The sequence below is a fragment of the Siniperca chuatsi genome, linkage group LG14, assembly GCF_020085105.1.
Source record: "Siniperca chuatsi isolate FFG_IHB_CAS linkage group LG14, ASM2008510v1, whole genome shotgun sequence".
Taxonomy (NCBI): Eukaryota; Metazoa; Chordata; class Actinopteri; order Centrarchiformes; family Sinipercidae; genus Siniperca; species Siniperca chuatsi.
This window is the reverse complement of record NC_058055.1, coordinates 3,306,714-3,333,923: the sequence shown is the minus strand read 5'-3', so window position 1 is coordinate 3,333,923 and position 27,210 is coordinate 3,306,714. Positions and strand designations below refer to the sequence as shown.

General features: G+C 41.1%; 1 protein-coding gene across 6 annotated transcripts in view; it reads left to right on the top strand.

The window, feature by feature from the left end:
- The first annotated feature begins 245 nt into the window (after positions 1–245).
- robo3 (roundabout, axon guidance receptor, homolog 3 (Drosophila)) overlaps positions 246–27,210 on the top strand; it is a 152,089-nt gene continuing 125,124 nt past the window's right edge. For 4 of the 6 annotated variants that reach the window (XM_044222036.1, XM_044222034.1, XM_044222032.1 and 1 more), the window contains exon 1: positions 247–766. In XM_044222036.1, the coding sequence (XP_044077971.1) occupies positions 613–766 (154 nt within the window). In that variant the 5' untranslated portion in view covers positions 247–612. Of the gene's footprint in view, positions 767–27,210 lie in introns of all 6 variants that reach the window. The other 2 variants (XM_044222040.1, XM_044222033.1) reach the window with 1 other exon arrangement.

The following is a 27,210-nucleotide window of genomic DNA, read 5'->3' as shown; positions in this document are numbered from 1 at the left end:
TAAGTCTATGCTCCCCTTTTATCCAACGCCTGATTCAGAGCCTCCTGGGATGATTATTAATCTAATAATTAAACATTTATTGCCAACAGCACCTGCTCTCTCTCTCTCCTCTGGACCCCCCGGGACCCACTCACTGAGAGAGAGAGAGAGGAGAGCAGGAGAGGGAGGGAGGTACACAGGAGGAGCCAGAGGGAGGGGTTGGAGAGAGGAGAGCAGCAAATCCGAAGGGGTCATCATCACATTGCTGGATTCTTTTACACCGGCGAGAGGCTGTTTTTTTGTGTGGTGGCAGACAGCGTGTGAAGTTATGTGATCCCAGAACAAAAGAAACAAGGAGGAAGGAACAATCCGATGCTGGGAAGGAACTGGAGGGGATCACAGCGAGGGGCACCCCAACCCACTCTGACATCTGCAACCAACTAATCAACTAAACTTGATTTCTTTGAATCCACTTTTTCACCAAGATTGATCTTTTTTCTTTATTTAAAAAAAATGTTTTGAACTATTCTGAATCAACTTGGGATCAAAATGACATCTCTTTAACTCTCACTTTTAAAAGGACAGCTAGATAGAGAGTGAGTGACAGTGAAACCTAAGGGGGAGTGCAGCAAGATGCTGCGCTATCTGATCAAGACTCTGCTGCAGATGAACCTGTTCACCGACAGCATCCGAAACCCATCCAACGGCACCGAACTGTTCTTCAACGTCTCCCTGCCCTCCTTCAACAGCTCCCTGCTCGACTGGGGAAACTTCACCGGCTTCAACGGTAAGCGCAAGGAATTTGCTTTTGCATCCTCTCCTCCATCCTTCCCTGTTTAACCCCCCCCCCTTTTTTTTTGGGTTTGTCTTGCAAGAGGACACATGGGTTTTCTTGAAAAGCACTGAAAGCACTTATGAGGGGGTGTCTTTTGTGATGGTAATGTGGAGCTGAGCCGGGGAGGGAGTTGAAAAGGGAAAGTGGAAGGAGTTGTCATAAGAGTAAATCTCATGTGAGGTGATTGGAGATGAACGGGTGTTTGAAATCACATGAGGTGCTTATGACAGATTATTATTCCAAATTTAAGATCTGCTGCTCTCAGACCAGATATAACATGAATAATGAGTATCCAAGAACGTATGATGACAGTTATGAATTAAACAGTATTATTACTAAAAGGGATAAAGTTCCAGTGTCTAAGGAAAGTCCCATGCTTCCTGATTTTCCAATTAAGAAAGCTGAATTGATATTTAGGAGTAAATAAATTCAACTGAGAATGATTGGAACAGTTGGACAGGGCGACTTAGCCATTGGATAAACGTATATACAAGCAAATACTTGCCTCAGTGTAAGCACTTCTGAAGATTTCTGTCGGAAAATAGTCAAGAAAAAGGGTCAACGGATGATCGCCGCACAGTGGGATCCTACGCTTGTCAGAGTGTTTTGTGGGCTGTGAGTAAAACGTGACAGAGAGACAGTGTTATCTAATAACATGGTCTATTTTGCAGAAGCATGAGCGGCAGCCTGCTCACTCTGTTATATGAAGCTGTCTGCTGTCAGGCACAATGGACCGGAGCTGTCACATCTCCTTAACTTTTGCCACTGGGCTTCTCTCTTCCTCTCCGTCAGTGATAAGGCTCAGTCTCACAGCACTTGTCTCTGTTTTGCTCCAGGTGGAATTCACAAAAGCCTTGTTTTTTATGGTTGTGTAGGGAATTTTGTTTTTACTGTGTGTCTGCACAGGGTTATTAACATGTAATGAGATGTCCCCGCTGTGCTTTGCTCTAATGTCAGGGCTGTATATATACTGTATGTACATATAATTAAGTGTGTGTGTGTGTGTGTGTGTGTGTGTGTGTGTGTGTGTGTGTGTGTGTGTGTGTGTGTGTGTGCATGTGTATACGATAGAATTAAGTCAACACATCACCTTGATGTCTGCTATAATGAGCACCCCAGCTTTGTCTCCATGTCACTGCATACCAATGAAAGCTGCATTCAGCCACGTGCACACACACACACACACACACACACACACCATTGCCAGGTGTATGTAACATATTCACCATACATGTTACTTTGTTTAGAATGGACACAGTATTCTTTCTTTCTTTCTTTCTTTCTTTCTTTCTTTCTTTCTTTCTTTCTTTCTTTCTTTCTTTCTTTCTTTCTCTCTTTCTTTCTTTCTTTCTTTCTCTCTTTCTTTCTTTCCCACTTCAATTCCAAGCTGGTTTCTAAAATATCCAGCTGCTTCCCAGCTTGTGTCCATCGAATGATGGTTAGGAGCCAGTGAGAGGGTTGCTGTGTGCCCCTTTTGTGCTGCCTTGTGTGGGTGTGTATGTCTGTAGGTAATTGGTGTGTATTTTGTCACAGAGAGGAGTGAGGTTTGATGAGTGGACATGGGTGTTAGGGGTAGATTTCATTTGCTTCTGAACCCCTTCCCTCCCCGTCCCGATAACCAGCTTCTAGCAGCAGCAGCAGCAGCAGCAGCAGTGTCGGCTGTATCAATAATGCTGAGTTTATAGCTTCTCTTTCATTGCCCTCACACTTCTATTTCTTTCTCTCTTTTCATCCCCCCTCTCATCCACAAGCTCTAATGGAGTGTAGATTGAGCGCGGTGTTCACTCCGAAGATCTATAGCAGCCCGATGAGAAAGTAAGCATGAGAGGCGAGTGGGAACAATAAATCCATTGAGAGGAATCTCTCTGGTGCACAGCAACATACACTGATAGGCTGATAGATAGACGTGCCTCGTGTGTATCTGCCTTCATATTCTGTGAGATCTTTCCATAGAGCTCCCAGAAACTCCTCCCTACAATCTTTAGGCGACACTGATACATTCAGGGAGTGTAAATGAAGATGGGGGGTAAATGTAATAGATCTACTAATCAGTGATCAATGAGATAAATTATATAAGCTTTCTCCATTGTAAACTGGCGTGAAGACCACATGGAGAGAATGAAAGGCAAACACTGATGTCTACATTTCCACATCAAAATTGCTGTTTCTTGACAAAAAGTATATCCAGCTATTTTACTCATAGGTCCTTCGTCATCTTTGCCCAGATTCTTTGCCATAATAGAGATGTATTTTGCCAGCCATTATGTGCTGATTCATCAGGGTGGGGGTCTGTTGGTCAAACCGTGGGTATCCAGGCGAGAAGCTCAATAGCAAGGCAGTGGGCGGACAGCTTGTGTGGGTCGACCTGGAGCTCAGAGGGAGGCTCAATGGGAAAATCAATGCGGCCCGATAACCAATTTGGGAAATAATGGACAATTCACTCAAACACAGCACTATGGTGGACTGTGGGGGGCTGGCAAGTTTATCTGTTAGTTCTCTAAGTCCTTCACCCTCTCTCTTGCTTTATCACTCCTTTTCTGATTTCTCTATTGACAGTTTCTTTAGGGATTTGTGCTCAGCGACTGATGCATGGGTACTGACTATTACCTGATTATACCTGACAATCAAGTTAGTCACAAATTAAGGTTGATTATTGAGGACCTGAATCTTGGGAACATAAAATGAATTGAAAATATTTTTTAAATGCTTGAAATGAAAAGAAATGTCATTGTACGGTATGAAGTATGCTTCTATTGACTGCCTCTCTATTTTATACATTTAGTCATTTCTGCCTTTGGACTGTATATCTGAAACAAAGACAACTGAACTTCTTTACATCTTTAATTTCCCCATTTATTGACACTGACTGTGAGTCCGTTAATTGATTATTTCTTCCCAGAAAAAACAGACGAAGGTGAATTACTTCGAATTTAAATTTCTGTTGTCTGATTTGAAAACAGCTACAGTAGAAATGACAGCCCAATTAGCTTCTCTATCTTTCCACCCACACACCCTCCTCTCACACACTCATTTGTGCTCTGGATGCAACTTCTGACTGTGGAGATACGTTCGCAATCCATAAGAGACTGCAGAATCAATAGGTGTTAAGACACGTGCTTCTTGGGGAATAGGTGCACTTGCCAGACACAGAGTTTTGAAGAAGATATTTGGCTTGGTGATTGATGTAAAAAAAATTGAATAAAAATGCACAGGAGTCATGCCACCAAGAGACACGTGAACAAAGTTCCTTTTTTTCTGCATTGCTATAAAATATGGGAAAGCCCTCATTACAATGGCTACTGTGTGATCAATAAAACCTCAGGTCAAGTCCATCTTTATGAAGGAGAGAGAAAACTATCAAAAGCTGTTCATTTTCTCATATAATTTAATTGTACTGTATTTGAAGTGCTTATGAAAAGATTTTCAGATAAACTTGTGGTTCTGATGCTATAAGCCCGAGTTGGGAGGTAGTGTGTGTGTGTGTGTGTGTGTGTGTGTGGGTGGGTGTGTGTCTGTGTACACATACATATAGGCATCTTTGCATTTAGGCAGCTGGAGATGGCGATGTCTGCTGCTGGGCTGTGTAATTGTATGTGTGCATGTGTATTGTAATTTATGGGCACTAATGCAGCCATTTGTCCCTTCATGGAGGTCAAGTAGGCTCCCCTTTGCTCCATTCACCATAAATCTGCCAGGGAGTCATTAATGCTGTGTGCATATGTGTCTATGTGTGTGCATATTTCACTGCTAATTACTTCTAAATATTTCAATATGCAAATCCCCACACACACACACACACACACACACACACACTCACACACACACACTCACAACATCCACAACTGATTTTATTTGTGCAGAAGCAAAGCTGCCTGCAGAATCTTTAGCAGCATTTCATACAATCAAGCCTGTTCAATTTGCACGCTGCCGGAGACACAGTGAATTCAAAAAGAGGAACTACAGAAGGAAGGCAGCCACCCTGATGCCCACCAGGAGCTCTGAGAGGAGGGTTCACCCTCCTTTACCAGGGAACCCTGTGGTGGTTGTTTGGTGTTAATGGTGCTGTCAATCTGGGGCTTTGTGACAACAGACAGAACCTGCGGAGGGCTGTGGACCTATAGCACAAAATGCAAAGGAGGAGAAGAAGGTGAATAGAGCAAGAAAAAAATGTTAACTACAGTTGCCATTGCTTCCCACTAGATCCACATCCTTGCTGCTGTATTCCTCGTGTAATCACTGGGAATGGCTGGCTAGTAGAAATGCATTATTAATAGATTTCTAGGCAGCATTTAGGAAGCCAAACATCTTTATTCATAGCCCAAGCCGCGCGCTGGGAACCACCAGTTGTCTCCCCTCATCCTCACCTCAGCTTGACTCTGCCATCTCTGAAAGCCAACCATTAGCCAACCATGGCTCTGGCCTCTCACGTCTCACCTCTGGACCCTGTACTTCCTGTCAAAGCTGGTTCCAGCTCCAGCGTGAAGTCTGGATCATTAAACGTGACCTTTCTCAGCGCGCTGGTGCTGATGCTGGCGGTGTGGCCATGGCTGGGACTTTGTAGTGGGCTAGAAAGAGAATGTCTTGGGGGCTCAGGAGTGGCTCAGGAGTGACTGGCCAGACAGACTATGGTGGAGAGCAGGAGGTGGAGGGATTTGAACCCCCCACACGGATGGCATCCAGCCAAACCCAATATTCTGGTAGAGGAGGGTAAGGACTTTACACACACAAGCCTGGCGATGAACTCTCCCATGATGCTCAATGGACCTGTTTTTGTTTCAGTCCCTTCACTGTTGATTAATAGATACAATATAAATCAATGGTGGTGATCACTGAGCATTTCACATTTATGACATTTATCGATTTCTTAAATCATTTAGAAATGATCCCTGTTAGGGATGTAAATGAATATGAATACATTTTCAGATATGAACAAATCAGTCACACCACTTATTGTCAGAGTCATTACTCAGAGATTACTCAGTCAAATCAAAACACTCGCCGTACATGCACCATATGACGCGTGACACCACATGCAAACTGCGTGTCACTCTCCATAAATTGTTTTAGAAATCATAGAAAGAGGGCATCTGATCTTGTCTCATAATCGTCAGATTACTGTAAGAACTTTTTCTTGAGTATCAAAAGTAATCCAGGTTGTTGTCCGTACAGTGTGAACAGGGACTGCTAGCAGCCAAAGCAGCAGGACTTTCCACGATCTGTGTCAAAATATAGACAACTAGGCTATGGGCTAAAAACACAGAGGTGTCGGTTTAAGTTCAATATTCAGACATTCAGTGATGCTCATCCTCAGAAACGTTTTATCAGTGTTCACCAGATAAAGCCTGACTGGTGTTATTTATACCGATCTGACATTGAAGACACGTCACACATCTTTTATTTACTGTACGTCTGGACCTCCTCCCATTGCACGCATCTTAAAAGTATACAATATGGCCCACTGACAATAGCCTTCTTTTTAAAATCATGGACAGTTCAGACCAGATTTACATTCATCTGGGCCTCCTCCCATTATATACACAACGTCCAGTCCGGTCATGAAATATTGTCCAATGCAGCTCTTACTTATATTTTCCTTAACAGTTAGACAGCTTTACTTAAGACTCAATTTAGACTTACAGTTTAGTGTTCAAATACAAAACATGCTTTATTATTTCATTCATTTGGGTACATGGTTAAAATATTATGTTATTTTGGATATTTTGTGAGCATTTAATATACATTTGAAATGGAAGTAAAAAATAAAATTTAACACAGAAAATGACAATGTAACAACTTGTGGTGTAGGCTCCACCCACTCCTGGTATAAATATTACAGATTTTTTGTGTGAAATAAATAGGTGCAGATAGTAGCTTTGCATATCACCCCTAGTCCCTATAGACCTCTAGGCCTTTCACCAAAGCAAAGAACCCCGATGGGAAGGTGCTAATAGTTTTTTTATTGTAGTCTGCAGTCTGACCTGTTGCTCTTCGCAGCAGACGCAATTATGTCGAGCCGAATGAAGGGATGTGGGTGGAAGGAAGGGGAACAGTGGATTATAGTTAGAATGAATTCAGTGATGTAGTAGTAAATAAAAAGAGGGCTGTACTGGTCATCATCATCATCATCATCATCATCATAAGGCAAACAGCCAAGAGTAAAAACCAAAATCAAAGCAAAAATGTGTGCAAAAATAAAGATGGGTGAAGTAAAGCCTCTCTCATACTCCCTGTCAAATTTGGTCAAACAAAGATTACATCGTACTGTTCTTATTCAACAATTTTAGGAATCTTCTCCTCCATCTGCCACTCTCTCCTCTCTTCTTCATCACCTGTGCTATACCTCATCTGTCTTTATCTCCTGCCTCTCTGTCATTCATCGTGTGTTCCTTAATTCTCCCTCCATCTCACTCTAGATTTGCCCACTCCCTCGATCTGCCTCACTTCAATTTTGTTCCATCCACCTTGATTTATCAGCATGGCTGTTGCATACACATCATTGCCACATTGTGTGGATACATAACCAAAGTATTATAAAACAAAAAGCTAGTGATTGCCTTTTGAATTTATACCTGTGTGTATGCATGTGTGTATGACAGCATCTTGATAATGAAGGATCTGAGTCACTGCAAATTCACCTCTTCTCCTTCTCCACCCATTCTGTGCTCCTTCACCTTATCCTTCCATCTGTGCCTCCCATTTTTTCCATTACGAAATCTCCTCAGTCTCTTCCAGTAGGATGAATAACATCAGGCGGTGCTCAGCAGTCCAGCTAGGAGCCCAATTACATCAGATCATCTCGACATATTTTCAGCCGATATCAGCTTGAGCCTCCTCATCAAGGTTTCCATCAAGCACCTGCCCGCTGCATCCCTGATAAGGTTATCATCCACAATTTCACTTTAAAGTCCCAATCTGTAGCTACAGCATGGGGTCTTCTGTCGAATCATTGCCCCCCATCTACTAGCTTGAATGGACCATTTGAGCGTTTGCTATCCAAACATAAGTTCCACCTCAATTTTCAGATTACAAAAGTTCATTTAAATTGGGTAAATTTTGATCTACTGTTTGAGATTTTTCATAAAACCTATATGCAGATGCATTTTGGAATGTTATATTGCCAAAACACTCTTTCACTTTTTCATGAAAAAAAAAGATTCAGCATTAGAAACAAACTTTATTCTGTCTGATGCTCCAAGCAAAAAACAATTTTGCCTTTCACTTTCAGACCTGTTCAGACGGACATTTTTTGCAGTGCGTTCCATGCTTAGCCCCTTATGTCTGAGATAATATGCAGAATTATGTACATAACCGAGCAGGAATGGAAATTAGGCAGCATCTGTGGCGAAGATGAACACTGAAGGGGAAGGAGGAGAGAGAGAGAGGGGCAGGAGATGCTACTTTGTAAGCAGGAGAGAGTTCTGCATATGTTAATAGTGGCTTGGACAACTTCCTCTATCACAGAGAGGATTTCTCCAGGTGGGGAGCACAGGCAGATTGGATGGTGATGAAGATATAAGTCGGTGGTTAGATTTACTCATAAGGTGCAGTATGGGGGCAGGGATTAGTGTGATGTATTTGCAAAAAAAAAAGCATGGATCAGGGGAGATGATAACTCCCAGGAATTATAATTGTCAGAGTGGCTCGTTCAGTTTCCAGACTGTTGGGAGGAAGCGTTTTGATAAGCCACGGAGATGAGCTTATGATAATGCAGTTTTGTTCCTGGGGTGGGCATGCAAAGATATTGGAGTGAATGAGAATTATGTCCTTTTCACTTCAGATATGGTTTTTTCACCTCATTTTGCACTTAATGTCCATTTCACAAAAGCTAGAAAGTCAACATTGTGGTTTATCACCATTTTTCTTCTCTTCATCTATTGTTCTCCTAGAACATGTTTTTTCCTGCTACAGCCTACATGTCCTGTGCTCTCAGTAGTCCTGTGCTACATGTCCTGTGCTCTCTACTGAGATAAAATCAGCAGCCAAAGTGAGAAAAGTATATTTAAAATTGGTCTGTTTCATGGCAGGGCCTGTCTGGGCATTTAGAGCGACAGTCTTTCCTTGTCTACCTAGACAGAGAAATTCTTTGCATATAGCCAATCAAATTCAAATTCAAATTTCATTTAAAACTTATTTGCATAAAGCAATGTGTGCTATTCTGCATTATCATTGGCTGTCTGTGATGCTGTTTAACTGCCAGACAGCCTCCTCTTATTTACGAACATGTTGCACCTCAGCTTGCTGAATAGGCTACCAAACCAAAGTACCAAAGTGCACTTTTAACATAATTTTGCAGGCTAGCTAGCTACTTAGCTAGTCATCTGTAGCACACTGAACAAATGTCAACATCAGTCAGTTTAGTTGCTGAATGGTGGAGGAACAGAGCGCTGGAGAGTCCAAAACAGAGGAAGCTGTTGTAACATATAAGCAGTGTTTCACCATCCAGTTTTATCCTCTGTCGAAGATGAACTGCTCCACTAAAGAGGAATTGTTAGCAGACAGTTACGAGACAGGAGTCGATGGCACACATATACGTCTTGAATAAACTGTGTGTACTTGCTTGTATCTGAATTTTGCTGTGACCCGGCCTTAAAGCGACAGTTTGGATGTATCTAATCTAATAAAAGTTTTTCCCTTTCACTAATAAAAATAATAATACATTTGAAGATTTTTTGACAGGGATTTTTTAATTGCAAAAATGGGAGACTTGTGTAACTTTAGCTGGACTAGCCAAGATCCTTGAAACGCTACATATAGCATTTTTAAACATCATTATGCTGTAAATAAAACAGACCGTGGTGAAACCTCTGTTTCTCTAAAAACATATTAGTATTTCTCAAAATGAAGACAGTTCCCATAAACTTATGGAAACAGGATTTTTGTTTACAGCAATTACATAAATGTCTCAATGTGTTAAAGACATTAAAGATGCAGAATGTTTAAATCAATAAAATCAATTCAATCACACAACGCTTACTTGCACACTGGAAACACACAAGACAAAAAAACTGAGCTTTTTCCTCAATTGATGCCCCCACAAATTATCCACACTTTCTATTCTCAACAGCTTCAGTATATTAAAGAGGCTGGCTGCACCATTCATCTGGGAGCTGACGTACAAGGAGGAGGTCAATCAAAATGAGGGGTTAAGTGTGCTGATGACTCAGGGGTCACCAAGAGAGGTCGTAACCCTTAACCCATCAGCAGCACCCCCCCCCCCAAACCCTTAACTGAGGGAGCTTCCTCTGTGTGTTGAGTGTGATGACACAGTCCTTTTGTTCATCACATCTGCCCTACACCATTGTTATTCCAAGTAGTGCCATTAGTCATGAGTAGGTGTCAGTGCTGTCCACTCCACGGCACATCTTTGCATTCAGTGCAGACATATGTAGTTTGAGTCGGATTCAGAAATGTAGCTTAAAGTAAAAGCATTGATGTACTTGATATAAAACACTTGTGTCATAACTAAAACATTGCTTGCCTGAAGACAGATGTTGCATCATGATTATGGACTAATAGTTAAATCTGTATGCAGAGCATTTTTCTCTTACAAGTAATCCGTTTTTGCCTATGTTAGACAAATGGAGTTAAAATAGACTGCCGGATGCTTTAAAATACAGCATGAGTGCAGTGACGGCCTGACGGGTTTCTTTATGTATATTGATTTCAGAATCTAATGGCTGAACAAGTGATTGGACTGTTGTTGCAGTAAAACTAATATTTGAGTGAAAGGACTTGGTTCTATTATCCCAGATACACACACACAAAAAATACACACACATGGCAACACTTAAACATGTCAGTGTCAATATACAAATATGCACGCGGGTGAAATCGCAAAAGCCATCAGTGTAAGCATGACAAATCTCTCCCTCTCTGTTATTTCTTTCTCACACACACACACACACACACACACACAACATTTTAATACATATAGCTGTCTCCAAAAACCATTTCACATCACACCCCCGCTGCCAATTATCTTCTGAATCCATTGGTGGGAAAGAAACATGCAATGACAACCCTGCAGTGTCAAAACAATTGGTCATGCATGCCTATGAATACCAAGATATAAAAATAGTGTGATAAGTCCAGGTCATGGTGGCTTTGTGTCATATACCATAATATGTTCTCCTTCTGTTACTCAGAATGTTTTAATTACGGGCGAACATGCCCAGACGTGAGTGTTATGCATAATTCTTTTTATAAACAATCCAAATGATCAACAAAGCTGCAAAAGAAGTTTGTTTTCTGTTCTAGTTTTGGTTTACATTTTGATTGACCTCAGAGTCGTCTGAGTTCATGTCTGCTGAGCTCAGACACATGCAGATATGAAAGCACGGCCCTCTGCGTGGCTCTGAATTCTAAGATTCTTGTTTCTATTTGTAAGGTCAAAACAGATGATTCCATCATGAAATACGAGTTTACTGAAAACTGCCAAATTGCTTTGATTAATGAGATTTTTTTTTGGACCGTATCACTGTTTCCTTCTCTCTTTGTTACCCTTGGAATATTTTCTCTTTGCATCTAATTGTAGACTCTTGTCTAAATCTCCCTTGGAAATGAGAGCCTTGATTTCAGTGGGACTACCCCGAATAAATTAAGTCTAATTGAATTAAAACCAGAAGAATGACTGCAATTCTAATAGCTGTTGTACTGTAAGAATCCATAAATAGACACTTTCCATACGAGATGAATACAGAAATTATATTCAGTATGCCGGAGCAATAACCCATCCATGGTGTGATTTGTTCATTATTATTTGATGCATGATCTCAATCTATTCTTCAGTGTATCTGTCATGCCACATGCCAATATTGATTCATTAGCTGATACTGTACGTGTGTGTGTGTGTGTGTGTTTCAAGACCCATGACTACCCATGGCTGTAGCTGAAATGATCACTAGGCAATTACTGAGTAAACACTAATGAATCAATATGGTCAGTCTGTGACCTACCCTGACATCCCATCACCCATTCACATGCACACACACACACACACACACGCAAGGCAAACAAAAGCCCATAGGTGAATTGAAGATATTCAGTCATTTGGCGACGGATGGAGGAGCGTAAACGGACAAAGTGATTGTGACTGAAGTTAACTTTTAATTGCTGTCATATAAATGTAATTATGTGCTTAGAGTAATGTTTGCAGAATATTCTAATTTTGACATTACTGATAATGTTCCCTGTGTAGGCTGAAGCCACACGCAGTCAATCAAATGTGAAAGTCTGACTTTGGGCTAATTAGAGTGACTGTAGACTGTAAAGTAAATGCCACTTTGATTCAACTTTATTGGATTTAACTGCATGAAAAAACTAGAAGCGTGCACTCAGCAGAGTGCAGATCTCCGCCAGGACAGGTATCACCAACTGACGTGTGAACAACACGCAAATGTCTTAAGTCATTACACGTGTTATTCCAACGCCTTTTTTGCTTGTCGCGTGTCATTTCACGCCATTTAGTCTCTACTGACTTGCAAATGTCATACAGAAAAAATGTCAGGTGACGTAGTATAAAGAGAGACAAAGGGACGAGCTTGGGTGGAAGGATGGGTCAAACAAACAGGATTTTCACCCAGGAGACTGCTGTTCGTGTCCCATGTGAAAGTCATTGTTGACTTATTTTAACTTACGTATATACGTACGGAACTTAACTGACGTAACTAACATACTTATGTTAATAATAAAAAGAATAATAATAATCTTTATTTACAAAGAACTTTTCAAAAGCCATGTTACTAAGTGCTTCACAAAGGCAGCAAAATAAAACGCACAAGTCATAAAACCATCGGCTTTGAACAGAAAACCGATTAAAAACAAGAAAAACATTTTTTAGTAAGTAAAGGACAGTTCAGAGAAAAGTAAAACTCAAGTGAAATCAGGAAAGGCTCTCCGATAAAAGTATTAAAACATACTTTTTAGGGACTTAAAAGAGATCACTGACTCAGCCTGAGGGCCGGCTGTTCCAGAGCCTCGGGGCCCTGACTGCTAACGCTCTGTCCCCTTTAGTTTTCAGCCGGGGCTCTGGAACAGACAAAAGGCCTCTGCCCGAGGATCTCAAAGTACGTGCCGGCACGAACTGTACTAAAAGGTCAGATACATAGCAGGGAGAGAGACCATGAAGAGCCTTAAAAGTAATCAGTAAAATCTTAAAATCTATTCTGAAACATACAGGGAGCCAGTGTGAAGACGCTGAAACAGGGGTGATGTGATCACATTTCTTGGTTCTGGTTAAAAGCCAGGCAGCTGAGTTCTGTACAGTCTGGAGTCGATCAATAGATTTTTGGTTGATGCAAGTAAAAAGGCTGTTGCAGTAATCCAGGCGTGAGACGCAGGCGTGTGAAATGGCTTCACAATATTAACCACATGTTTATTATTGTTCCCATCATGATGACGGTCACCTGACTTCGTCCTTTCCTACATGTCCAAAACTCGTAAAATGCCACACGAAACAAGATTCCAAACTGAAGCACTTGTCGGCCGGTTAACAGCAGTGAGGAGTCAGCCGTCAGTGGGCGTATGAAACACAGCAGTGAATGAAAGAGGTTTTTAACAAATTGTGAATCACCACAACCGCAAGAGCTCCTTGAACATACAGTCATAAATGTGCACAAAAAATATTAGGCTGATGGGTCCACGAGTATGCGAGATTAGCTGCAGATACACACACACACACACACACACAACCAAACGCATGATCCCCTCCAGGTAATAAACTCAGACATATATTTGACATAAGAAGATGGCGTATGGTTGTCTGTGGTAAGAAATCTTTTTCAGTCGGATATATTATTAATCATTGTACAATACATCGACACATTAGCATGAAAGCTATTTTGCTTTCCCTTCATTCCTACCTATAGACTACTGACAAAATGACAATGTTTAGTAAAATAAATAAAACACAACAGTGATCAGTTACAAGTGAACAGTCATTGTCAGTGTTGTCAACAACCCCAGTCAGTGGAAATAAAACAAGTAATTACAAACTATTGCTAGGTTTTGTGAAAATGTAATCAGTGCAGTGCCATCTAAAATATTAAGCAGGGTGGGCAGACAGATGGATTAGATGGACAGGGGTTCATATATAAGGAGAGTTTTCATAACTTTTTAGAAGTCATGCTCATGCAGCATGTTGGATCAAGTTAGTCACCTACTAATATATATATATGTGTGTGTGTGTGTGTGTGTGTGTGTGTGTGTGTGTGTATACATATATGCTAGCAGTCATCTATTGATTAGAAAGACTAAGATGATGGTTGTGTTTGTGTTTTCATTATGTAACAGGTCAGTTAATTGAGCCCATCTCTCAAAAACTTGGCATACTCCCTTAACGCTGCAGATCCAACTCATTTATTAAGCTAATCTGGAATTCAAACTGCTGCTGCTGGCTCAGTGCTGCCATTGTGAGGTGCTAGTAGGAGTTATACCCTGGAAAAAGCCTCAGTTACAGACCAGGACAGGTGATGGGAAGCTTGAAAAATGGGTCCAAAGTGTCAAAGATTATTTTGAATGATGGATGGCTGAGGGTGGAAGAATGACAGGGTGATAGCGGGAGTAAACACTATGTCATACGTGAAAAGCCAGAAGAAAAGATAAAACAAGACAGTTACTGAGGATGACAACCTTGGGGGATTTTCTGGAACAATGATGCCATGTTGTATTTTACAGAAGGGGTCAGTAAACACACAGGAGTGGATAAGCATGGAGGAGCAGAGGGGACCAGCTGCACTGTCAGGTTACATTGTGGATTGATACCACGTAGCCAGTTCTTTCAAGGAACAGAAGCCATGATGACTCCAATTTCAAACAGCAAGATTACACTTTTCTGAGGGACGAGCAGGGGATTTTTAAAAGGAAAACAAACACAGCGCTTCTCAAGGAGTCTTTCTTGAGGTTTCAGGGGCTAAAATGTGGAGCGGTTTCAATAGAGACAGTGGCATATGAAGCTGTCGATGGAAATATTTCATTTTGATACTCAGCTCTCTCTGTGCTTAAAAGAAAGGTTTTGACTCTTTTGCTGTCTGATCGCTAATATTTTGGTTAGCCTTTATTCTTTTTCCCTCTCATAGTGCAATGTTTTTTCCCTTTTGTTTATTTTCCTTTTGGGGGGGCTTTTTGCCTTTATTTTGATAGTGCAGTGGAAGATGGACAGGGATGGGCTGGATTCAAACCACAGCCGCTGCGGTAAGGACTCGGCCTTGGCGCCCTGTCTTTTTCTGTTTTATTGTGACTGTGCTACCTGAAAAATATCTTTATAGAAAAAAAGATAACCTCTCAATCATGATCATGCTCACAATAACATATCTTGTTGTTTGATTTACATTGCAATGGCCATAACAAATAGAGGACAAGTGAATTTTTATTTTCATATCCTTTAAATCTCAGGATAATGATGAGTATTTATGTATGTACAGCACTTTGTAAGATATTTTTATTATTATTATCATTAGTTTAAAAATGAGAATGAAATAAGAATCAAACAACAAAAACATGAAACAAGTGAGTTTTAAGAAGCATTTTGAAAAGATGTCTGAGATGTTCAGGATGCAAGTTCCACAGCTGAGGGGCCTGGATCACGAAGGCCGGGCACTCTTGGTAAGATGAGGCGTAGTTGGAACAACCAGCAGAAACCTGTGCTGTGGATCATTGGAGATGACCTTATCTGGACACTAACTAGGAGCCTCACCAATGACCAGGCACGACCTTAAGTGTTATCAGTACAATCTTAAAATCAGTTCGAAAACTCACAGTGATTTTCTTCATTTCCAACAAACAACCAAAGAAGAGCGCTCATGGATGTGGATGCTTTGTATTTGGTAACCCTGACACGAAAAGACCTCTGGCCTTACACAGTGACAGAGTACACGAATCATCACAGAGGACATGAACTGAAAGAAAGATGAACAGAGGCAGGATGAACGGCCGCGACCGCAGAACAGAGGGGCAGAGACGGAGTGACTACCAGCACAGAGTGAAAAGTGAAGCAAGCGTGTGGCGAGGGCCACAGGGCAACAAGGGAGACTGACATTTTCAGGCACTTTAATAAGTGTATTAAGATTGGCAGCTCTCCTTGCCAGCTCACCAGCCTGATTACCATAAAGCTATTTATTAGGCTGATTTCCCAGGCTGAGAGCAACAGAGACCAGGGAAAGGAGCGGAGGGGTCGACGCCATGGGGGAAGGCTGGCAGAAGGTTAAGCGCAAGTCGCCATGGAAACAGACTGGGCGGGCAGCAGGGATTGATTTGGAATAGTGGATGTCCATTTGCAGGTGGAGGAGAGATACAGAGCACGGGGTTAGAGGTCGGCGATGACTATCAATTCCACTGTGCAGACTTTTAAATCACTATGGGGAGTTTCCATAATAAGAGCGAGTCCATGGTGGCACCTGGGATTAGAAAAGTTAATTATGTTGAGACTCTTACAGGTTTGTAGCAGAGCTCACAAAAAGCCCAATTCACTATTTGCACACACATTTCACATGCAATTGGTCTCATTACAGCAGCTTAAATGCCCCCCCTCACATGCATGAACACTTGCTGAAGGTCTTCATTAGCACTAATCAGGGTCTTGCTGCTGGGGGGCCACGGACACCTCTTTGAGTGCTGGCTTGTCCAGTTGCAGTGCAGCCATTATAATCCACCAAACTGCTGTATGCAGTAACACGGAGTGTAAATAGGTTGTTGCTGAGCAAACATGTACATACAGCCACAGAGTGTGAGCCAGCTGCTTAACACACATGCATATCAGGCTGTTTTTGGGTGAATGTTAAAATGGATATAGTGAATAATTCTCAACAGTTGCCTCTAAGTTATTATGTACAGTATTTATATATTATAGTATAGTATAGTATATAGTATATATTATTATTGAGTTACTTTGGCATACATATTTTTAAATTCAAATCTTAAGCAAAAGCACAGTGTCAGTGGCTCCTAATACATTTTAAAGAGCCTGATTGTAATTTCACAAACATCTTCCTCAGGCTTTGGCTCTGTCTGTTATTTCCGCTCCTGTAATTAACTACTGCGACTGTTTCATTCATATCTTTTTGAATTAAACTTCAACATGTTGTTTTGAATATAATACAAATGTTCCTGAAGTAAAGAATGAACACAGATATTGGCTACAGTTTGGACTTCTCTTACAGTTTAACACATTTGACAACTGTAGACACCAGGCTGAAGACCTTACACATTTCACACACACACACACACACACACACACACACACACACACAGAGGAGTTAACAGGCAGGTTTCTTTGTTTACATCTCTCTTTCCCACTGGTCCTGTTAGGCTCATGAGTTATTTATACTAATCGATGCCACTGGATCTTCCTGTTAGGGGTGTTACTGAAGCAGCTGGCCTCCTGGCTGGGGTTTGTGTATGTGTGTGTCTTTAATTGTGTGTGTGCTAGTTTGTAACAAGTCAGTATTACTATGATACACTATTACACATTTTGACATCATCTAATTCTTGTTCCTTGAGTTTGAATTCACTTACATCACTTGCACTTCTGTTGCACTGGATTAAGCGTCTGCTAAATGAAAGTAATGGAACATCACATGCTTCATGTAGCCCTTTAAAAATAGAATCAATTTATCAAATATACATGAGTTGAAATACATGGTACAGGAATTCTATCACCACATACCCAGAGACTTTGAGCTACTATACTACTATACTATACTACTATAAATCAATCGCATGTCTAAAAACAGTGATACAGCTTGACTTCTAACTAGGAGTTACTCACATGTTGGTGTGAGATCATACTTTTAAAATGAATGGTTGCAAGGAAAGGCTGTATGTTAAGATTAATGACCCAAATACATATACAGTAGACTCATGACTTCACAGCCTAAAATATGCATGCATCAACATTTATGTGTGACATTTTGGACAAGAACAACACAGAGCATATTTCTTTATAAACACTGTCTATGATCTTATGTTCAAATAAAACAGGTGAGAACAGCAGAATAAGACAAGCAGCTGGGTGAGGCTGACCTCACCATTCACACCAGGATGTGTTTCCTGAAGTCCTGACAGGGGTGACATCATCACCTGATATCGCATCATCTGACCTTGCACTGCAGCTGTGTTCACCTTGACACAAAGCAACGAGCTGCTTTGTAAAGACTCTAGGTGGGAAAGAAGAGTGCGTCTGCACAAGGTGTGAGTCAGTGCAGCGTGACGTCACCTCTAATTAACTCAAACGCGACTGATGCCTGGCCATCGTTTTGCTGAAGAACAAAGACAGATAGCTTTTCCAGTATCCTGTTCCAAATTTAAATATTTACAGAGTTTTAAAATTCAGGGATGGCTGCTTTGACTCAATTTCTGGCATGAAAGTAAAGCTTTTTGGGGGCAGCATCAGTTATTTGCTGATGTTTGCTGTATTGCACACCAACGAGTGCCATTTCAGGATGGATTTATCTCAAATATAAAAACAATTGTAAGGCCCTCTGAAAACAGAGAGCAGTCGGAAATGAGCCTGGAATAAATCCCTGCTACAGTGTAGGCTACAAGCCAGTCGAGGGCAGGGGATAAAACATATTGTATTATGTACAAAGGTAATGTTCATCTGTGATTGCCAAGGTGTTTGGAATTTAATGAATAAAAAAAACAAACATGAAACAGAATTGCAAAATGGACAAAACACAAAAGAGAACAAATTGATGCAGAGTCAATAGTCTGTGTGGTATTTTTTTGTTATATTTTTTCTTTCTTACTTCACAACTAACTTTTGTTTGAATAAATAAAACATGATTTATTTATTTATTTATTTATTTATTCATTAATTGTCAATTTTTTCATTCATTTGTTCAGTTACTTCCCTCCATATTGCATTTGCAAATGTGGAGAATGGGCCAAAATGTCAAAATGTTATTTTCCAGTGAGGCTCCAAAACCAAATTTAAGCTAGTGATAATATCTTTTAGCATGGCAGATCCCCATGCTACTGTCAAGGTCATTTCACTTGAACCAAGTTGTTTTGTTTCTTGGTTGTAAAAATCTGGAACAGTGCTAGATTAAACTTGTCGAGAGAGAGAGCTTTTCTTTTCTTTTATTTTCTTGTGCCCAAAGGTGGCCTTATGGAGCAAGTTTTGGTAAAATGAGTAAACAGAGAAGAAAAGGAGAAAACAGTAAGGATGAGAAATATGTAGTGAAGAGAGGAGAGGGGTCTGGAGTCACGTTGTTGTCTCTCCGGAGCGCTTCCTCCAGGGGAAGCACAATTAGGATGCGTGCCACAGCATTTACCCCGCCAATTAGCAGCCGCCTCCCTACCTGGTGAGCAAGACGATCGACAAAGGGAGGGTTGGGGGGTGGCAGGGGACAGGGTGTGTCTCTGCATCCCTCTCTGTGCCCTTTCATACCCTCCTTTCTGTCTCTCCATCCACAAGCTTTGCATTTGAAAGAGCTGTGCCAGTCAAAAAAGCCCCTGCACATGAAAGCAAATGTCAGGGGCAAAGGGCGTCTCTGACAGAGCTTCATCAAAGGCAGAGGACTATTCTGATTCTGAGAGACAACCGCAGGCTGTCGAAAGTGGATAACTTGTATTCAGTTTGGCGAACAGAACAGGAGAATATTTATCAGCTTAGATTAGATTAAACTTGTGGGGTAAGTAGTGAACAAGATTCTTCAAAAAGTATTCTTGATGTTTACAGTCACTCTGCTCAGATGTTCTGCTCAGTGCTTGAGCTGATGCCATGAACAGTGAAAACTCTGACAGAAGCAGAGAAACCACGCAATTTAGCGGCACTACTGAAACACTGGTGAAAGATAAAGATGCAGAACATAAGGACAAGGGCGACCTCCAGTGGATCACAGGAGCCTCTGCTATGCTTTCAGTCACTTCCCTTTCAAATCAAATGTACACTGTTTAAAAAAGGCCTACCTGCCTTTATCAAATGCACTTTGTAAAGCATAAGAAATGAGAGACAAACTAAGTTGGACAACTTTGGGGTCAAACGATGCGCTCTACTCTAAATCCCCCCTAATGAGTATAGCTGACCAACAACATAAGACATGGCAAATAAGGCAAACATGACAAATCATCTTTGACCTATTAGGTGGTAAACAGACTTTTAAAACACTATTCACATATTACTGTCACATACTGTGTTGGCAAATACATAACCTGAATCAATGTACTTTATAGATCTGTGGTTCCCTCTAGTGGCCTGATCGGCAAAGCTCAAACTGGGAACAAAACATAATTTCCCTGAAATCCTTTTGGTAGGTATATCACTGTTTCTTAGCTCCAACTTAGTCATCAGCATCTTTGCTATTTAGTCCTTCACGAATCATTTTTAATATTCTTCTCTTGAACTCGTTCATACTGCCTGATGAAGCGCTTTCCAGCAGCTGCTGGGCTCATTCATGAATACAGAGCGAGCAGAGGGGAAAAGGTCCCGTGAGAATTCCCATGGGGATATCACCCAACCACACCGCCCTGTCACTGTAATGCTCAGGTTAAACAGCAGATGTCACCAACACATCGCAGTGTGCTGCTCAATCCCCAACAGCAATGCTTCTGCTGAATGGGTCTGATCCATGCCTGTACAGGAACACTGCTAAAACAGGATCAGACGAACTGTAATGATGTAGCTTCACTCCAAAATTACATATACATCATTTGAGTGTCATTTACTCAAAATGAGTACAAAATTAGAAAGGAAAAGAAATCCAAGCTTAATCACTTAAATCTTTTCTGGGCTTCATCAAACACAAGAAATGGGTGACAGACTCGTTGGGGTGCACATTCTACACATGTTATGTGTACCCTGAAACTATAGTGGAGTGAGTGAGTACTGCATTTGAGGAAATGTTCTTTATTATTTTCTTCCTCCAGGTATGTTAGGTAACATTTGACCCTATGCAGCATACACTCACTGAATTCAGGGAGTGTGTACAACAAACAGTTATTGAAAACCCATGGCTATACCTTTACCGTCAGCACCTAGTTTCCTTTCACCTTTGGGTACATAGGTCTAGTAATCTCTCTTACTGACAAAATAAAAATCACCAATTGTTCAGCTAATACCTGTGAATACAATTTATATGTCAGACTGTTTAGATTTTGGTGGAAAAGGATAATGCCCATGTTTAACCACCGGAGGGTGACAGCGATCTTTACTTGTGTTGTTAGTAGAAGACACACAGTATACTACTCAAAGTCTCATGGACAGAAAAAAGGGGGGCTGAGGGCTCCATCCTCATATTTACCTACTTGAGATGTTGCCTGACATCTTTATGCCTCGTGTTATTAGCTTCACAGAGTGTATCGTCCGCTCACCTATTTCTGTGTATCAGATGGTAGTTTCCTGATTAATTTGCCTGTGGTTTGGTGGGTTTTGTTGGGTGGCTGTGGCAGGTGAGTGGGCGTCACTGATCTGAAACACCCTCCCTGTTGGCCCGTCTTGCTCTCAGACATACCTTCATCCATCACTCTCTCTGGCACACTGACACGCCCCCTCTCCATCTCTTATGGATATGTGTGTTTGCGGGGGCGGGCCCACTGTCCTTTCCTTGTGGAGATCTGAAAGTATAAACGTATATGTGTGCAGCCTCAACACTAGGTCCATTTATGTTTTATGCAAAGTCCAAAGTAAGTAAAGGACAAGACATAATAGCAGCACTTTGAATGGAGAAGCAAATTCCCACTTTACTCTGAATATCTTTTTGTCATTCTCACTGATTTCTAAAGATGTTTTGAGAGTGTGGATGTAATGAAAAAAGTAGTTTCAAAAATAGTTGAAAGTTTAGTCCAACAAAATAAAAAAGGATGCCTTGACATTTTGAGGTCAAGTTATACTTTTATCACATAGTGGAGAAAAATGTTTTACATTTCTCCTCTACTTCTCCGGGCTCGTTGCAGGTATTCATCATTAAAACAAACAGAAAATACAAGCTGTGTTCTTTTGTCGTGAAACTCAATGTGCTGGTGGAGGGGTTTCAAAAACTGCCAATGTTTACACTCAGAGGGACTCTCTAACTTGCCATTCTAGAGTTGCTGCTGCATCCAAAAGCTAAACTACAAAACTAAAAAAGCACAAAGATGGACGGCGGATAAACACACCATATGTTCGCACGCCAACTGGGACACCCCTGAAAACTGAATCCCCTAGATTTACAGCAAGAATCTTCCCTAATCTTCTTCTATAGTCTATAGAATCAGAGGAGAAAATGAACAGCTGTGTCTTTTAATTGATCGTGCAGTCTCAATCACATGTTAACATGTTCTGTCTCTGTGCAGATGCTCTTATGAAGCGCGCTTCTTAGGGACTTTCTTAAGGAGGTGTCCCAGTGACAGGACGTGGCAGTTTGTTGGCTTGTAAGAGCCCACATATGGTTTGTTTTGGTAATGTGGGACGTGGAGATCAGATGTGCAGGTAATTGCTATAGGTGAGCAGCATCTGCCATCAATGAGCACCTCGGGGAGACTGGGTGCATTCCACTGGCATCCCCTTCCTCAACCTCACTTAAATCAATTAACTCCACAGAATTGCTCTTCTTCCCTTTTTCTCTTTCATTTTCCTCCGGCTCTCTCCTCCGCAGCCGTCCCACTTGCAGGTCTTTTACCTTTCTAAATATATCTTTGCCGTGAGCGATTTTTCCTTCCCAACCCCCACCATCCATTGATTCTCCTCTGGCATTGATCTGAAATCCACTGGCTGTGTGTGTGATTGTGTGGGCTTGCATATGAGAGCATATGTGCACCTCTCTGGTTTAGTGTGGGTGGGTGTGTATGTGGGTGTGTGTTTCAGGTTGAGTAAATGGATTTTTGTGCTTTTGGTCCATTCTCGTGTCCCTTTGGTTCTGCTCTCAAGCTCGGATGCCTGAATGTAAACCCTGAGAGCGTCTTTAGACTCTGACTGCTGTACTCTTATTTTAGCAGGCCACTGCGTTGAATCAGTGTGAGTATTTTAAACATACTAGCTGTTTGCTTAGCACATGAAAAGAGCTGCTGGAGCCAAAACACCTTTTATCTCACAGTCAAATTCCATATCTCCTCCTGTATTAATTAGAATATTTGTCATTTGGAGAACAGAGAGAATTTCCGCCTTAGTCACTGTACCAGGATATTAAATTATTCCACTTTTCTGTTCATATAGAGAACAAAACATGAATATGTGATGCATATCTTTGGAGGAACAGGTTTAATTCATATATGTACAACCATCATTTCCATTAACACTGTCTGCAAGTAACAGTGACAGTGAAACAATAACAGAGTATGGGAGAAGAACCCCGTTTAGCTAGTTGGGGATATCGAGAACAGATGCCGAAGGCTGAAATTCATTTTTTCCCTTTCCGCAATCCTCATCACAAGCTTATCTGAGAGGCGATCGATGCCCAGGCATAGTTCTGATATATGCTGCTGCCAGTGGGGCGTGAGTTATGTCTGCTGTATATGGACATGCTGCTGCACTTCGGGCGAATTTCCTCACAAGAATAGACTGATTAGAGAAATCAATCCGAAGTGCAGATTGTTTGGCTGGTGCTCCTTTTTGTAAGGTAGCCTACTAGTGCAGAGTTAGGAGCTGGATTCAGGCTTGTGTTCAATTAGGGAAGGGGTCCATATTTAATGATAACACTCTGTTAGTCATTAGTGTAACATTTGCTATCCATTCCTCTTCCTGATACTCCTCATGGTGTCTCAGCACAGTCAGCATAGCTGGAAACATCATTTTCCTGTCTGCAGAAGAGAACATTTGCCAACATTCAGTCTTCTCAATCAACAACACCTCAGTCATAGTAACATGAGGCTGTTATTTGGTTTGGCCGCAGTTCCATCATTAATGGTGTCAGAGGTGATGCACTGCTGCTTGGTAACAATCACCTGACAGCTGCAGTAAGTAACAGAAGACACTGTCAGTAAATAATCTTTTTAATAAAACCTAGCACAAACCTTATTGCTGCATGTATCTTTTATTGACGGTGTCTTTGTTCGCTGCGACAGCTGTTCATTTCAAGCTGCCTTTGACACTGTAAAGATTGTATTTAAAATGTCAAATAATCAATACATACAAAAGCATGTATAAGTCACAACACAGCACAGCATGCATTGAAAAATGGAAAAATGAACTGGAAACACGCAAAAAGAAACATAACTCTAAAAGTCACCAGTATTCTCTTTTGAGGTTAGGTATGCAGGGAGAGGGTTGCGTTTAAATACATGGAAATGGGAAGGAAGGTCTGTGCAAGCACACAAGCATGTATGTGTGTCAAAACATGCCATTGTTTCTGTATTATTGAGACCTTTGCTTTCTGCTTGTGTATTAAACGTTTAAAATTGAACTAAATGGAAAGTTCGCCACTGTGAGTAATTACCAACCTTTTCATTGATAAATGTATTATGAAGCACCTAATGACTTATTAATGGCTGCCAGTTAAATAAAGGAATTAGACTTATTCATTCTGTGCAGCAAGTATGAAAAAGAACTGAATGAAAGGAAATTTGCATGAATGAAGTTGAAATTGCTCTTAACCTTTAGTTAGTGGGGTGGGGGTGGCACCTTCAAGATACAGTTTTTAACAACAAAGCTGTATGTACAGTAGTACTGCAGTTTCGGAGTTATCCTGTATTCACGCTTTATTTGCAACAGATACGTTATTTGTTCCCTGCTGGAATTTGCAGTCAGAAATACAGTTATCTGAAATCTTCCTGTTTGTGCTCACAATCTGATTACTTCCAGTTTGACTCCAAAATCTATACAGCACACACTTAAACAATCTATTGTAAGCTAATTTACAAAGACTGTAATTTGCAGAATGCAATTATCACATACAACCATCATCGACAATTATGCAGAGACGAGGGGAATCATCGTGTGTCTTTAATTTTACAATTGAATTGTTCTAATTGCAAATCTATTCATCATTGTTTCTTCAGACAGGTTTTAGTGATCGCCAGTTTTCACTGTAATTTCATTAGTGTTTTTGCAATAATTGTGACAAATTTCCTTTTGGGTAATTAGGTTATTCCAATCTGGCTGTTATGGGATTAAACACAAGGCCGGAATCATTAGACAAACCCAAAACTGTGTAGAAAGTGTGGACTCTGTGACTGACACAGCTTCATCTCTCCTGTCTCCTGTCATCCTTACATATACTGGCCTTTCAAGCAGAATAAAGCTCATTAATCAGAATTCATTATACGGCCGTGAAGATATCACTCAGTGTTCCTGTCAAACGACATCCAACCTGCATGCACACAGAGACGACAAATTACAGTAAAAACCAACATAAAGGCTCTTTGAAGGTGTTGCTCCACCATGTCGCGTCTCCCCCACGTCTCTGCAGACCAGTGCCTATGCTTTCTTCACCACTGAACTCTAAAATATTTGTCTTTGTAATGAGTCACTTAGATCTTTCGCTTTGGCCCTCTAGAAAAATCGAAGTAACTTGTGCCCACTTGTCACCAGTGTGACTGGTCACGCATTTTTGATTTTTACTGTATGTCTTCGAACATACTTTATGTTTACAGTTACCATCTATTGGAAGCTTAGTGGAAAAGGCACCGTTTACACCAGACCGTACGGATCATACACTCTGCTCCATGGTAATACTGTGGAGACAGACTCACTCTCCGTCATTGCAGTTACCTGTCCTCTCCACTGCAGAGCAGCCTGATCATTCAGAACCTGGATTTACTCACAAGTTCTCCAAAACAGTGTTCCCTGGGTTTAGATTGAGATGAGCAGCTAAACTGTCAGATAACATTAACAAAATAATATTCTTTTAGCGCTCATCTTGGAGCAGATTTAGATGTTACCAGTCTGCATTAATCCTGCCTTCATTTCTGCACGAACGCAACATGAAAGACAGCTGGCTGCGTGGTTTCGTGGTTTGTCCCGACTGTTTTGGTCTGGCATTTTGTCTCTTTTTCAGTGGGGCTGTGCATTTTTCCACAAATGCTTTACGTTTTTCCTTTAAAAGATTACGTTAGCTAACGTTACTGGCAGAGACGTATTGAATGCAAGATGCTCTTTACTTAAGTGCAAAGGGTCAGGCAGCTAAATCAGTCAAGAGCTACTTTTGGGCAGCAGGGTTACCGTTTCACTTCATTTGTCTGTTTTTCACATTATTATATATTTTTTAAGAAAGCTGTAACACATTTTATCATGGTTATTGTTTCCAAAGTTTTAGTCTCGTTTTTTGTCATTTTGTTTTTATTGACTAAATTTCAGTGCATGTCACAGAGCATGATATCATGTCACTTTCTTAATTGTGACTTTTAGTTTAATTTGTCATTCGTGTGTCTCTCCAACGCTTCACCAGCTTGTTGCGCTGTAATATACAGTACAGACACAAGCAGGGCCTGAGCAGCACTTGGACTGGCGTAAAAGATTTCACAGCATGGGATGTCACTGTTCATTAAGGGTCTTCCCACTGGTTTCCACTGACTCTACATTCAAAATTCCATCCCCTCATCTTCAGTCCACAGTGTTTACGCTGCTTTGAGACTCACTGTGTTTATGTGAGGAAAATACTAATCCTAATAAACTGACCAGGTGTGCGTAGGATGCAGGATACAGGAAGGATAGCAGCCATGTGTCGTGGGTTCAGGCTTCCTCCTCCTCCACATCTGTGCATTCTTCTTTAATGTCCTGATGTATCCTCCAGCGCCACTTCCTCCCCTCCAACACCAAGCAGGAAACACAAGTCCTCCTTTTCAGCCATTGTCTGTATCCATACTACTGCCAATTTAACTCCTACTTACCTATATATGGTTTGAAGGATGCTTTTCACCACTAACCAACAGCCAAACAAGACACTTCCTGTTTGTTCGTTGGAGGACAACACTGGATAAATGACATCACCTTTTCTGACCACTCCTCCTGAGCCCGGAACATACTGCATCCCCCATCATTTTCTAGAAAAAGAATAAAATGTGCTCTTTGAAAGGTATTAAATTCCATAATAGATCGTCTTCCCACCACAGAGGTGGTATGTACGGTGATGCACAAATAAATCAATACAACAAAGTGGGCTGTGTAGGGAAGAGAGACAGCGAGCTGAAATATTAACCAAGTGCCATAGGAACACAAGCCAAAACCTATGAAATAGAGAATCCATTATGGGCAAGTCTGGAGTTGTCTGTGGAATTGGATTCTGTAACAGGAGGGAGGGGGCGTAATGCCCGTTCACCGCTTTTATTGAGAACTCATTGCACTGCAAAATTGAGAAACCGCTATCGATCAGCAACTGTACAGGAGGAGAGCAGGAACAGGCTGCGTTTACTAAAGTTATTTTTCTCTGATGGAAGACACACTACCACACACACTTTTTTGTTTCTGTTCCTTTCTAATCTCTTCTGACCATGCCATGAACTTTTTTGCATCTGCTGTTGCTGACTTTGCATTTCTTTCTTCAACAGTC